The sequence below is a fragment of the Lontra canadensis genome, unplaced genomic scaffold, assembly GCF_010015895.1.
Source record: "Lontra canadensis isolate GAN:19392208 unplaced genomic scaffold, GSC_riverotter_1.0 scaffold11, whole genome shotgun sequence".
In the NCBI taxonomy this organism is placed as follows: domain Eukaryota; kingdom Metazoa; phylum Chordata; class Mammalia; order Carnivora; family Mustelidae; genus Lontra; species Lontra canadensis.
Window position 1 is genome coordinate 3,882,462 of NW_022631005.1, and position 13,457 is coordinate 3,895,918.

At 37.9% G+C, this 13,457-nt stretch overlaps 1 protein-coding gene across 7 annotated transcripts in view; it reads right to left on the reverse strand.

Annotated features, from left to right (window-relative positions):
- The window catches only part of CCDC141 (coiled-coil domain containing 141), a 216,822-nt gene that overhangs the window by 14,845 nt on the left and 188,520 nt on the right, over window positions 1-13,457 (reverse strand). For 6 of the 7 annotated variants that reach the window (XM_032856023.1, XM_032856021.1, XM_032856020.1 and 3 more), the window contains 2 exons: window positions 11,850-11,962; window positions 7,988-8,104 (listed from right to left, as the gene is read on the reverse strand). In XM_032856023.1, the coding sequence (XP_032711914.1) occupies window positions 7,988-8,104; window positions 11,850-11,962 (230 nt within the window). The remainder of the gene's footprint in view (window positions 1-7,987; window positions 8,105-11,849; window positions 11,963-13,457) is intronic. The other variant, XM_032856018.1, reaches the window with a different exon arrangement.

Consider the following 13,457-nt stretch of genomic DNA (forward strand, 5'->3'; position numbering starts at 1 on the left):
TTCTTGTCGATCTGCCTTCCAGAAGATGTGTGTATTCACACTCGCTCTAAAGTCTGAAAGGGCTTGTACAGAAAGCCTGTGGTTCTCTAGCTGTGCACCCAAGTGTCTGGATAGGCAGTCTATCTAAATCAGCGATGAAGTTTTAGGAAACCCCCTAGAAAAGTCCAAGCCATGTTCCCTAACCTAGTTTTTATGAGTGATTGATTCCTGACTCTTTTGTCTCTTGTTCAGATGGCTCCAAACTCAGAAGGCAATCCGAGAACATTATTTTTTTTACCCTGTACAATTCCTAAGGTAGAAAAATGCTGTCCACAGAAAATAACACTACCAGATAATTTCTACTGACAATTAGAGAGAGAGAGTGTTATCAAACCTTTTTCTAGAAACATTTCAACTTATTAATGCTCCCCTTAAATATGTTTATTTCCAGGATTTATTTACTTTCAGATGGGAACTACTCAGTGGACCAACACCTCCTTGATCTATATGATATATTTTTGTTAAAGTGATTATATTAGTTTTTTTGTTTCTATAAGAATCTGATGTGACTATGATTCATACTGAGTTTTTAATCAGCTAAAATTTTCTACTTTCTAAAATTTTCAACACAAAAGTGTTGAACACTGCAGAGTTTAGGACAAAGTCAGATGTCTCCCCAAGGCAAGGCACACTGTCTTCCAGGTTGACACTGTTGAACTACCTAATATTCTTGGAACAGTTATAACCTGCCTAAACTCATTCAGTTCACTTCTTTCCACCTACTGTAAGAGAGAGATCATGAATGTGTTTATCAAATGACTTTTTGAGATCACAGTAAATTTTGCCTATGGCACTAACCTAGAATTATCCATTAAATAATCATCTCACAAAGCAAAATAAGGTGAATTTAATACAATTTTTCCTGAGTCAATCCATGTTGGCCTTTGGCACTTCTTACTTTATTCTCAAAGACAAATAACCTTTCAGTTTTTAGGTCATTATGGAATTTTACAAAACTTCCTTTTTAATTTTAATTAATTTTTGAAGTTCAAGTATAATTAACATACAGTGTTAAATGTGTTGCATGGTAGAGATGTTTGTAGCTTGAGTGTGTGTGTACTCATGTGTGTACACTTGAGGTGAGCACAGTGTAACATATGGACTTGTTGAATCACTATGTACACCTGTACAATGGTACTTTAATTTTAAAAACAATAAATTATAAAGCAAATGATAAAAAAAAGTACCTACAATAGATATTTTTGATGCTGCCAACTGTAATTAAGCTGCCAACTGTAATTAAGCACTAGGTGTCATTATTTTTTTCTTTTTTGTAGCGATATACTTAATCCAGGCAGGTGGATCCAGACTACTTCCTCTGTGAGATGAGAGGGTATTGATTAACCCGTGGTCTTGTGTTCTACTCCATCTGAGCAACTGATCCCCCCCGCCATATTAGTTTGGTTCTAAGAACCAAACTTCATTACAAAGCAACTCATTTATATGCAGCAGTTCCTTGCTTTCCTTCAATCTTGGGGAAAAAGTTTAGTATGTCTGAAATTCCGGAGAATGGGGCTGCCCGCCCAGTTCAGACATTGGTTTCTGGGATTTGTGGAGGGCAAAATATTTGATCTTTTTTAGTGTGAGTTTCCTCAACTGTAAAATGGTATTTGATCAGATGATTGTTATATCCCTTCTAGCACTTGAATTCTATAACCATAAATGTGGGCATTGTAAGCTTGCATCTTCGGCTGAATAGTTCTATGATTTTGCGGGAGTCTCTTTATATTCTGGGAGTTCATTTAACCCAAGGAATTTTCAGATATTACTATGGATTTAACTACAGTGCTCACCTTGGAAGTAAAATACCATCACTAATCTGTTAACAGCATAATGGGCACTGCATTTACTGAATTGCCTAATGCCACCTGTTGCATTTGGGAGTTTGAAAAATGAGAAATGCTTTATTATCTCTAAGAGAAAACCTGTGATGAATATATTCTTGTAATAGTCTGGGGGAATTGTTCTTTTTTTTTAAAGTTGTTTTTTTTTTTTTAAAGATTTTGTTTGTTTATTTGATAGAGAGATCACAAGTTTGGCAGAGAGGAGGCAGAGAGAGAGGAGGAAGCAGGCTCCCTGCTGAGCAGAGAGCCCGATACGGGGGCTCAATCCCAGGACCCTGGGATCACGACCTGAGCTGAAGGCAGAGGCTTTAACCTACTGAGCCACCCAGGTGCCCCTCTTTTTTAAAAGTATTTATTTAAATTCCAGTTAGTTAACATACAGTGTTATCAGTTTATTATTTATTATTAGTTTATTATTATTAAGCATTAGTTTCAGGTATAAAATATAGTGATAAAATTGTGATTCAACACCTCCTGGTGCTCATCACAAGTGCACTGGTTAATCCCCATCACCTGTTTCACCGTCCCCCGCCCCACTTCCCCTCTGGTGACCATCAGTTTGTTCTCCGTAGTTAAGAGTCTGTTTCTTGATTTGCCTCTTTCTCTCTTTTCTCCCCCTAGGTTCGTTTGTTGTGCTTCTTAAATTGCACATATGAATGAAATCATATGCTATTTGTCTTCCTCTGACTGATTTAGTTCAGTTAGCATAATTCTCTCGCTCCATCCATGTTCTTGCAAATGGCAAGATTTGATTTTTTTTCTACGGCTGAATAATATTCCATTATATAATATATATTATATTTACATGTGTATACATATATACTGTATATACACGTATATGCATGTATATGTATGTATACATATTTTATATATACATACCACAGCTTCTTTGTCCATTCATCAGTCAATGGACACTTGGGCTATTTCTGTAATTTAGTTATTGTAGATAATGCTGCTATAAATATGAGGATGCATGTATCCCTTTGAATTAGTATTTTTTTATTCTTTGGGTAAATACCTAGTAGTGCAATTACTGGACTGGAGGGGTAGTTCTATTTTAAACTTTTTGAGGAATGTCCATACTGTTTTCCAGAGTGCCTACACCAGTTTGCATTTCCACCAACAGTGCAAGGGGCTTTCTCTTTCTCTACATCTTTGCCAACACCTGTTGTTTCCTGTGTTGTTAATTTTGGCCATTCTGACCCGTCTGAGGTGATATCTCATCCTAGTTTTGTTTTGTATTTCCCTGATGATCAGTGATGCTGCATATCTTTCCATGTGTCTGTTGATTATTTGTATGTCTTCTTTGGAAAAATGTCTATTCATGTCTTTTGCCCATTTCTTAACTGGATTATTTGTTTTTTGGGTGTTGAGTTTGATAAGTTCTTTTTATATTTTGGATATTAATCATTTATCAAATATGTCATTTGTGATTATTTTCTCCCCTTTGGCAGGGTGCCTGTTAGCTTTGCTGATTGTTTCCTTTGCTGCGCAGAAGCTTTTATCTTGATGAAGTCCCAACAGTTTATTTTTGCTTTTCCCCCCTTGCCTCAGGAGACATATCTAGAAAGAAGATGCTATGGCTGATGTCAAAAGAGGTTACTGCCTGTGTTCTCCTTAGGTTTTTTTTATCCGTTTTGAATTTATTTTTTTGTATGGTTCAGTTTCACTCTTTTGTATGTTGTTGTCAAGTTTTCCCAACACCATTTGTTGGAGAGACTGTCTTTTTCCATTGGCTATTCTTTCCTGTTTTGTTAAAGATTAACTGACCATATAACTATGGGTTCATTTCTGGGTTTTCTATTCTGTTCTGTTGATCTATGTGTCTGTTTTTGTGCCAGTACCATGCTGTCTTGATGACTATAGCTTTGTGATAGAGCTTGAAGTCCGGCATTGTGATGCCCCCAGCTTTTCTTTTCTTTTTCAAGATTGCTTTGGTTACTTGGATCTTTTGTGGTTCCATATACATTTTAGGATTATTTGTTCTAGTTTTGTGAAAAATGTTGTTGGTATCTTGATATGGATTGCGTTAAATCTGTAGATTGCTTTGGATAATATAGACTTTTTTTTTTTTTTTAAGTAGGCTCCATGCCCAGTGTGGAGACCATTGCAGGGCTTGAACTCACAACCCTGAGATCAAGACCTGAGCTGAAATCAAGAGTTGGACGTTTAACTGACTGAGCCACCTAGGTGCCCTGGGCAGTATGGACATTTTAATATTTATTCTTCCAACTCATGATCATGAAATGTCTTCTATTTCTATGTGTCATCTTTAATTTCTTTCATCAATATTTTATAGTTTCTAGAGTACAGGTCTTTCACCTTTTTGGTTAGGTTTATTCCTAGGTATATTATTGTATTTGGTGTAATTGTAAATGGGACTGATTCCTTAATTTCTTTTTCTGCTGTTCATTATTGGTGTATAGAAATGCAATAGATTTCTGTATTTGATTTTGTATCCTTCAACTTTACTAAATTTGTTTATGAGTTCTAACAGTTTTTTGGTAGAGTCCTTTGGGTTTTCTGTACAGTGTTTCATGTCATCTGCAAATAGTGAAAGTTTGATTTCTTCCCTGCCAATTTAGATGCCTTTTATTTCTTTTTGTTGTGTGACTGCTGAGGCAACAACTTCCAGTACAACGTTAAATAATAGTGATGAGAGTAGAAATCCCTGTCTTGTTCCTGACCATAGAGGGAAAGCTGAAAGTAATGGCCTAATTCATCTTGATGAAGTCCCAATAGTTTATTTTTGATATTTTCCCCTTGCCTCAGGAGACATATCAAGAAAGAAGATGCTATGGCTGATGTCAAAGAGGTACTTCAGAGAGTGTCTCTGGTGTGTGCTACATGTGCTCTCCTATTGTATTTTGGCTGCTCTATCCTTCAGGCTAGTCATCTGGAGAGGCTTTTTTGCATACTGTGGGCAGTGTTTGGTCCCCTGCCTCTATGTAGGGAGTTTTACCTACATATGCTCTGATCTGCTTGTGAAATGAGATCAGACACCACCTCCACCAGAACTGAGGCCCTGCAGAACACTCTGGTTGGGAGACATAGTGTGGGCAGGAATTTGTACTGGTGTTCAGGGGAGGAGCTGCTGTGCTAGGACTGAGGCAAGTTTGATTGAAAGGGGCAGTCCTGTGAGAGTATAGGGGTGTGGGGCTTGTTGTAAGCAAGTCAGGTAGCTAGTGTTGGCACTGCACTGCTTCTCATAGATGGATCTGTATTTATGTTGAGGGTTGGAGGAGGAAAATGGTATCTCCCAGTTCCTTTGTTCCTGGAGAGGCATTTCTGTAAACACTGCCTCTCAGGGATGCACTCCACTCCAAGAAAAGTGAACAATCTCCTCACTGTGTGCCCCAGGATTCTTCAGATTGCTCTTTCCACACTGTCTGTCCCCAGGTTGTTTGCCTGCTTTCCCTCTAGGAGCAGGGCAGTGCCCTCTGGCTCTATCCCAGTCAAGCCTGATGATCTTTAACACTCCAGGCTTTAAGCCCTGCTGGTTGCAAGAACTCACAAAATTCAGCCTCTCTTGTTTTCCAAGCCAATGTCTTTGGGAAAATGTTCTCCTTGTGCATTTTCCTGTGTGTTCCTCTCTCACCCTTTGCATCCACAGCACCCTCCCCTCCATAGCACTGGTGATCTGTTTCTCTCCTAAACCACTTCTTCATACTTTCTACCTTCTTTGATATGGCCTCTTCTCTCCCTTTAGTTGTAGAGTTTGTTCCATCAGTCTTCATGCTGTTTTCTGGGATATTTAGGATGATTTGATAGTTATCTAGTTGTGTTTGTGGGACAAGAGGAGCCTCGGGCCCTCCTACTCTGCTGCCATCTTCCTCTGACCAAACACTAATGGAATTGTTCTTTTTGAGTCCAATAACTTTCCAAAGAAGATAACACCATTTGGGGTATCAGAATTGGACACAATGATTCCCAGATAAGCTTTTATTTTGCTTGGTATTTTTGTTATCTGTCCATATGGCTTTTTGGGAAATCATCACATCTGACCCATAATATAAATGATAGAGATAATAAAATGGTAAATGTGATTGAGCTGTTTAAAGGGAAGATTACTGTCACCCTTTCATTTTGCTGTCTGTGCTAACTGCACCTGAATGTATATGTGAAATGATGTCAGTGAGAGTTCTTGACAGCTATAATTGTGGGCCTTCACTTTTATACTAAATAACAAATGACCTTTCAACTTATATTAAAAAAAAATTGATTTCACAGTGAAAATAAACCTTGCTTTTTTATTTAAAGGAATCTTTTTCTTTATTTTTTTTCTAAGAAAAATAAATAAAAACAAGAAAATCCATATTTACTAAGTATAAATGAGTATGTTTGCTTTGGTAATAATGAGTTGCACTTCAATTCTTAGTAAATGGGTGTGGTTGACAGTATAGACAATATACAGAATTTAAAAAATAAGTTGAATTTAGTATCTCTTAGAAACCTAGTTAAGAAGGGGCATCTGGGTGGCTGTCAGTTAAGTGTCTGCCTTCAGCTTAGGTCATGATTCCAGGGTCCTGGGATCAAGCCCCATATAGGGCTTCCTGCTCAGTGGGGAGACTGCTACTCCCTCTCCCTCTGCCACTCCCCTCTGCTCATGCTCCCTCTGTCTCACTTGTACTCTCTCAAATAAATAAATAAAATCTTTAAAAAAAAAAGTTACCTAGTTAAGAAAATGTGATGCATTGAATGTTATTCTTTACTATTTCAATGAGATGATCTCAATCAAGGGTGCTTTTGTTCTCCAGGGAACATCTGGCAATGTCCACGAACATTGTTTGGTTATGACAACTGGGTGAGGAGTGGGAGTGCCACTGTCATCTAGTTGATAGAGGCCTAGAATGTTGTTAAATATCCTATAATGCACAGGACAGCTCTCCACAACAAAGAATTATCTGGGCCAAAATATCAATAGTACTGAGATTGAGAAATCCCAGAGACCAATCACAGTAACCAAAGGCCATCTGATATAACACCAAGATTCAACAGAGTGATCAAGGTTTGGCAGCTTTCCTTTGCTTCAGAGTAGAATCAGGGTTTAAATGCTTCAAGACCATCCCCCAAAAAAGCCAGTTTGTATAATGATACTTGCTGCCTGGAGATTGTATAATTGCAATAGATCTTGACATAGATTTAACCTGTGGAAAAGATTATAGAAGGTTATATAGAAGATCTAAGAATTGTACTGACTTGAAGGAAAGATAAATCATTCTCCTTGAGATAACAACAAGTGGGGAGATATTTATTTTAAATTCTCATGTCACAAGAAGAATACTTTATTAATTTGGGGGCAGTTGAGAATAATGTTGATTCTGTTTGTTCCTTCAGTTCCTTGGGAGAAAGAGAAACACTAGAAGCAAATTTGGCAAAGCAGAAAGATAGGAGCTAATTATAGTCCAGCAGCTATAAATAGAGAGAGAGCAACTTATATTGAAAATCTGTAATGATATGATTTAAATAATGTGTTTGAAATTATGAAACATTTGCATTTTGTGAATATTTGCAGTTTTTGCTACATATTTAATTTATTTGTAATATATAGATTTTAAAGTAATTTAAATATTTTAAGTACTTTAGTATTTATATATCAGTTGGATCCTATGTTTTAGTATATTACCTGGAAATATCAACTTAGAGATAGATTCAGTGGAATAAGACACAAGCTAATTTCATGTATTAAGATTTTCCAGTGGATAGTGTGAAACAACAGAACAATAGCTTGGTGGTATAATAGAAGTCAAATTTGAAGTTAGGATTGACTGTAAAAGGAAAATGGGAAAGGCAACTAAAGGTGGGAGAAATAGTAGTAGTTTGGAGTGACAGTATGGTGACTGAAGGGCTATCCCAATATCACTGTGCAATGCTGTGGTCCCACTGTTAAACAGAAGATGCTCAGAGGAAAATAGCATAAATGGAAGAAGAACAACTAAGTAAAGTGTAGAAGGGAAGTACAGGATAAGGACATTCACATTGCATGTGCATTGAAAGATTTGATTCAGATAGAAAAGAAGGCTTTAATTCACTTTTTTTTTCAATGAATAAGGACTCTAAACTCAAAACAGAATGAATAACTGAGATTACATAATGTTCTTTACCTTATTCCTTTCTTCATTGAACAGTGTCCGTGTATTTCTCGCTGGTTCTTTTAGCAGGTCGATGAAGTCATCATGGAGGTCTTCCAAATTCACATTTGTCTTTAAAATGTCCCCCTGCTGTACAAAGCAATAGTTAGTGAGAGCCTGGGCCAGGAAAGTTGGAAGTACAGCGCTACAAAATAACCCCTAGGAAGAAAACATAGGCTACTTGGAACCTTTCTGCAAATGTATTCCACAAGAGACTGAAGACTCTCATGTTGTGATTTACAAAATTATCTTGTCAAGCTCACAGCTCCCCATCCACCTCACTGCTTTGATAAAATTCATTGCCAGTAAAAATTGGTTGTTCAAAGGCCCAGCCAGAACAAAGTCATTATTGCAGTAGGATGCACCTACAGGAGCATTCTCTAGAGAAAGGAATCATTGCGCATGGCCATCTAACCATTAGGAGCACTTTGGGGTGAAGTGCTGAGGAAGAAATGTCTGAAGATTTTGGTGGAGAACAAAGAGGAAATCCAGAGAATATGCATAAGCAAATGTTTGGGAGACTCGTGAAGAGAGGAAGAAAACATCACTGAGTATGGTAAAGAAAAAAAGTTGAGAACAAAGGATGTTTCCTGTGGGTGATGATATTACGCTCCTTTAGTTCATGGAGCTATTTTAGTCAAGGAAGTACGCGAACTTGCAAGCTGCTGGGGAGCCCCTGTGAGGGCTGGAAAGACTCTGTAAAGGTGAAAGGAGCCTTAGGTACACCAAGTTTAGGATGATGGATTTTACCACACCAGAACATTCTCTATTCCACCTGGAACATGGTCATTAGATGGGCCTTAAAGAAATAGCACACTTCTCAAAGTGCATGTGCTATATGGACTCAGAGAATTTGGGGGAAGATTCAGATTTTAGTCTAACTCTAAAATGTAAGCTGGTTGGTATTAGTGGATAAGTTAACTCCGCTTTAGTACACATGTGATATCTAATCTCAAAATGGCAGTGGTTGTTGAAAGAATGCTAGATTTTGAATTGTATTTAATTATAGAGTTCACCACTACTGATGGTGAGGCCCCAGGCAAAGCACTTTTACCTTCTTTGAACTCCACCTCTAAAACAAGGAAAATGGGGCCCCTGGCTGGCTCATTAACCTGGGTGGTTAAGCATCCGACTCTTGGTTTCAGCTCAGGCCATGATCTCAGGGATGTGAGATTGAGCCCTGCATAGGAGGCTGCTTGTGCTTCTCTCCCTACCCCTCCTGCCTCTGCTCATATGCTCTTTCTCTCTCCCTCTCCTTGAATGAATGAATGAATGAATGAATAAATAAATAAATAGATAAAATAGGAAAACAACATTTGCCTTACCACCATCATAAGGGTATTTGGAAATCACTGAAGTAATATATATATGAAAAGCCTTTGTATATCCCAAATTGTTATACAAATAGAAAGGATTATTATCATTATTTCAGCTTTGATAGGGATTTCTGGGCCTACTTTTAATAACACCTACAAAATGCCCATAGCACCAACCTTAAAAACATAAAAACTAGACATTTATGCTCTCATGCAAATATCTGTAAAGTGTTAATAAGCATTCTTTGACAAGCTTTTGTTCAGGGTCTAACTTGTAAGAGCCTTGTTGATACCCATAAATCTTGCCAGAGAGGCCCTTCCTCATTTTTTATATCTACCCAAATCAAACCTTTTTGAGCTATTGAAGGATTCTTCTTCTCTGTACCAATCCTTTGAGTTTTTACTACAAATGCCAAAACTCTTTCTAGAAAATCCGCCTTAGGCAAAGCACAGTGTTAAATGTTGTGTGGAACCCTAAACTGAACAGAACCATAGGGTTTTCTCAGGTGTAATCAAATAGATGGGTTGGGGTAGCGATAGTAGTTACATGTGATGATTATAGTAGGAAAGAATACAAGTGTTCTGGGGGATCAGAGAGGAAGGGACAAAGGACTTGCAAAAGCCTAACAAAGGAGTTGAAAAAGAGGCAACATTTGGGTTTGGCTTTGAGAGATAGTAAAATGTAGATAAACAGAGACTGAAGGTCATGTACATGAGGTTTGGAAGCAGAAATCTAGGGAATATGGGATGGTAAGACACTCAGCCGCAGAACATTGGAAGGTCTTGAATTTCAACTTTATTTGGTAAGCAATGAAGAATTTATAGTGGAGTACTTTGAGTATAAAAATGATACTAGCAGCTGTATTTAGGAAGGGTAATCTAGCTAGAGGGTATAATTAGGAGGCTCCTGACTAGTGCAAAAGAGAAACCAGGTGATGGGTTGAAAATGAGAAAAAGAGGGTGCCATCCTAACTAAGGTGTGTAAAAAGAATGGGGGATGAGGAAGTGGGCAGAGGGAGTGGCAAGAGCTTTCAGAAAGAATGGCCATGAAGGGATAAAAGAGTAAATTTTGTTAAGTGGACCTCACTTGAAGATGTACAACAGAAATGGGAGGGCTGTTCTAGATAATAGAGAGCAAAGAGTCAGCAAAGCTGTGCTTTTCAAGCTGTGTATTGGAAGTCCGGAGAAGAAACAGATCCTCAGAGGGCTGGGTGAAGGTGGAGAAGAAATGATCATTGTTTAAAAAGATAATATGCATATGGCATATTCGTATATTACTGGTGACATTAAAATTGTAAAATGTTTGTGGAATGTAATTTAACCTATGTATATTAGAAACATTAACAACTTCATGCTCATTTACTCAAATCTGCTCTGGAGAGTTTATGTGTAGGAAACAATACAAGAGAAAAAAAAACTTTATGTGCAAAGATGTTCATTGCAGTGTTATATAAAATGGTAAAAAAGTTTAAGATTTAGTTTCTTAAGGAAAAAAGATAATTTGTTTGGTCACCCACTCAATTAAAAGCTTAGCAAACTAATTTGAATGGACTGAGTACTCAAATTTATGACATGGAAATTCATACAGAAAAAATGGTTGCTAGAAATATAATTCTACTCTGAACTATGAGAGCACCCTTATGTCTCGATATCAACAATGATCATTATAATTATAAATATTTTCACATTTCAATTCTCAGGGTTACTCTGTGATTAGGTTTCCCTATTCACTCCACTGTACAGATCAAGAAACTGAGACACAAAGAGATGAGGTAATTCACCCCAAATCACAAGTCCAATAATTTGGAGGACTGGTATTCCTAGGCAGCTGTGTTTTACTCTAAAGCCTATGTTCTTAATTACCTCGTTATTCTCTCCATCTTAAGTAACCAGTTCTTTCAGCCAGTCACTAAAACAGTACTAATGAAGCTAGTTTTCACAAAATACAGACAAAAGAATATATGCATTTCTCTCTTTTAACTGAATTTGCCTAGACATTAGATATCAACATATTTCCTCTCTAGTCTTTATTCCATCAACTTTTTATTTCATGAAGGATGCTAATGATTAGTTTAAAACTTCTATGAAGCTAAATGTTCAATGAATATAACACCTGAGGATTTAATTTTATTTTCTCTGGGGCCACAATTTGGAAGGGGGGAAAAAAGCCCTTCCATTTATTATTTGAGAATGAAAACATAAGGCTACTTAATACAGACTTTACTTTGATTTTAATGGCACACATTTATCCTTTAGGATGTGATCCATGAAAATGTAAATGAGACACCTTAATTGTGTTTAGTCCTCTTTCCCAGCAATATTTTTCTCTGCAGTGATGGAAAAGAAACAGAATTAATTATCAGAAACACCCAGATAATTATGCTAGAAAGCTGTGAAACAAATGTGCACATTATGTCCCTTGAGAATTTCTATTAGAACATCTTTGCACTAGAAGACACTTATCAACACATTTTTATTTATATCACTTGAAAATACATATTCTGGGAAGAAGAAATTACCTTCAGCTTTTCTTCAAGCTCTGTGAGAGAGACACATAATTCAGTGATAGATTCAAGAACCTCTTTGTGTTTTGCCATTATTTTCTCAGCGTATTTCTGCCCTTCTTCAAAACCTGGGGAGAAAGGGGACAAAAAAACCTCTTTTTGAGGTCAAATCCTTAGCAGGAAAAAAAAAAAAAATCCCAGGCATCAATTCACCTCCCCAGTGTCTGGTGTAAAGGCTGATAGATAGTAAGTGCTTAATAAATATTGTTGAATAGAAAAATAAATGAGGGGCGCCTGGGTGGCTCAGTGGGTTAAGCCTCTGCCTTCAGCTCAGGTCATGATCTCAGGGTCCTGGGATCAAGCCCCGCATCGGCCTCTCTGCTCAGCGGGGAGCCTGCTTCCCCTCCTCTCTCTCCGCCTGCCTCTCTGCCTACTTGTGATCTCTCTGTCAAATAAATAAATATTAAAAAAATAATAATAAATAAATGAATGAAGACATTTTTTGAAAAAACAGGTACCCCAGAAAAATGATTATATTTGCTGTACCTTGTCACTTTTATGTAACCTAAATCATGTTGCTATGCTAATATTCTTAAAGCACCACTCTAATCAGTTGTTTCCTGTTCAGAACATGGTCAATTCTTCATTTATGCATTCAAAAACAGTTTCAAGGTGCTTCTGATGAATATTTGTCACCGTAGATCTCTCACATACTTAGTCTCTGGTCAAAGTACGCCTCTTCTCCACAGCAAGTAGTCTCTCCTCCACCAGGAATGCCCTTCCCCCGGACTCCCTGCTGTCTACTTCAGATACCAGTATCTTTGTGAGATGTTCTTAATCCTCCCCACGTAGATTTTCTCTCTACTGGAATAATAACAAAAATAGCTACCACGCAGGAATGCTTATTATTTGACTATAGCTAAGTACTTTATATGCATTAATGCATTTTTCCTTGGATTTTCTAGGCCCTATTGCATTTACAAATGAGGAAATTGAGGCCCAGAGAGCCTCTTCAGGCTGCCCAGACAGTAATGCAGAAGCAGGGATTTGAAACCAGGATTGCAGACTCCAGGGTTTAGACTAAGCAGTATTTCACAACGTTACGGGCTGCATTGTGTCTCCTCCAGAACTTGCCATGTTGAAGCCTCAGTCCCCAGTATCTCAGAACGTTACCACAATTGGAGATAAGCTCTCTAAAGAGGTGATTCAACTAAAATGAGGCCATGAGGTTGGGGCCCTAATCCAGTGTGAGTGGATCCCACCAGTGTAAGATGAGGGAGGGACACCAGGACAAGCAAGTGCGCGAGGGATGCCCATGTGAAAAGGCAGCAGGAAGGCAGCCAGCTAGCTGCCAGTCTGGGAGAGAAGCCTCAGGCGACACCAACCCTGTCAGCACCATGATCTTGTGATCTTGGACTTCAGCTTCCAGAACTGTGAGGAAATGAATTTCTCTTGTTTCAGCTGCCCAGTCTATAGTATTTCATGATGTTAACTCTAGCAAACCAATACACATGCCTTTCTGGCTGCATTTACTGTAACGTGACTTCCAGGTCTAGGCTGTGGATTCCTGAATGAAGGAACTAAGTTTTATTTATCTTTTTATCAATTATACCTCCTCATACA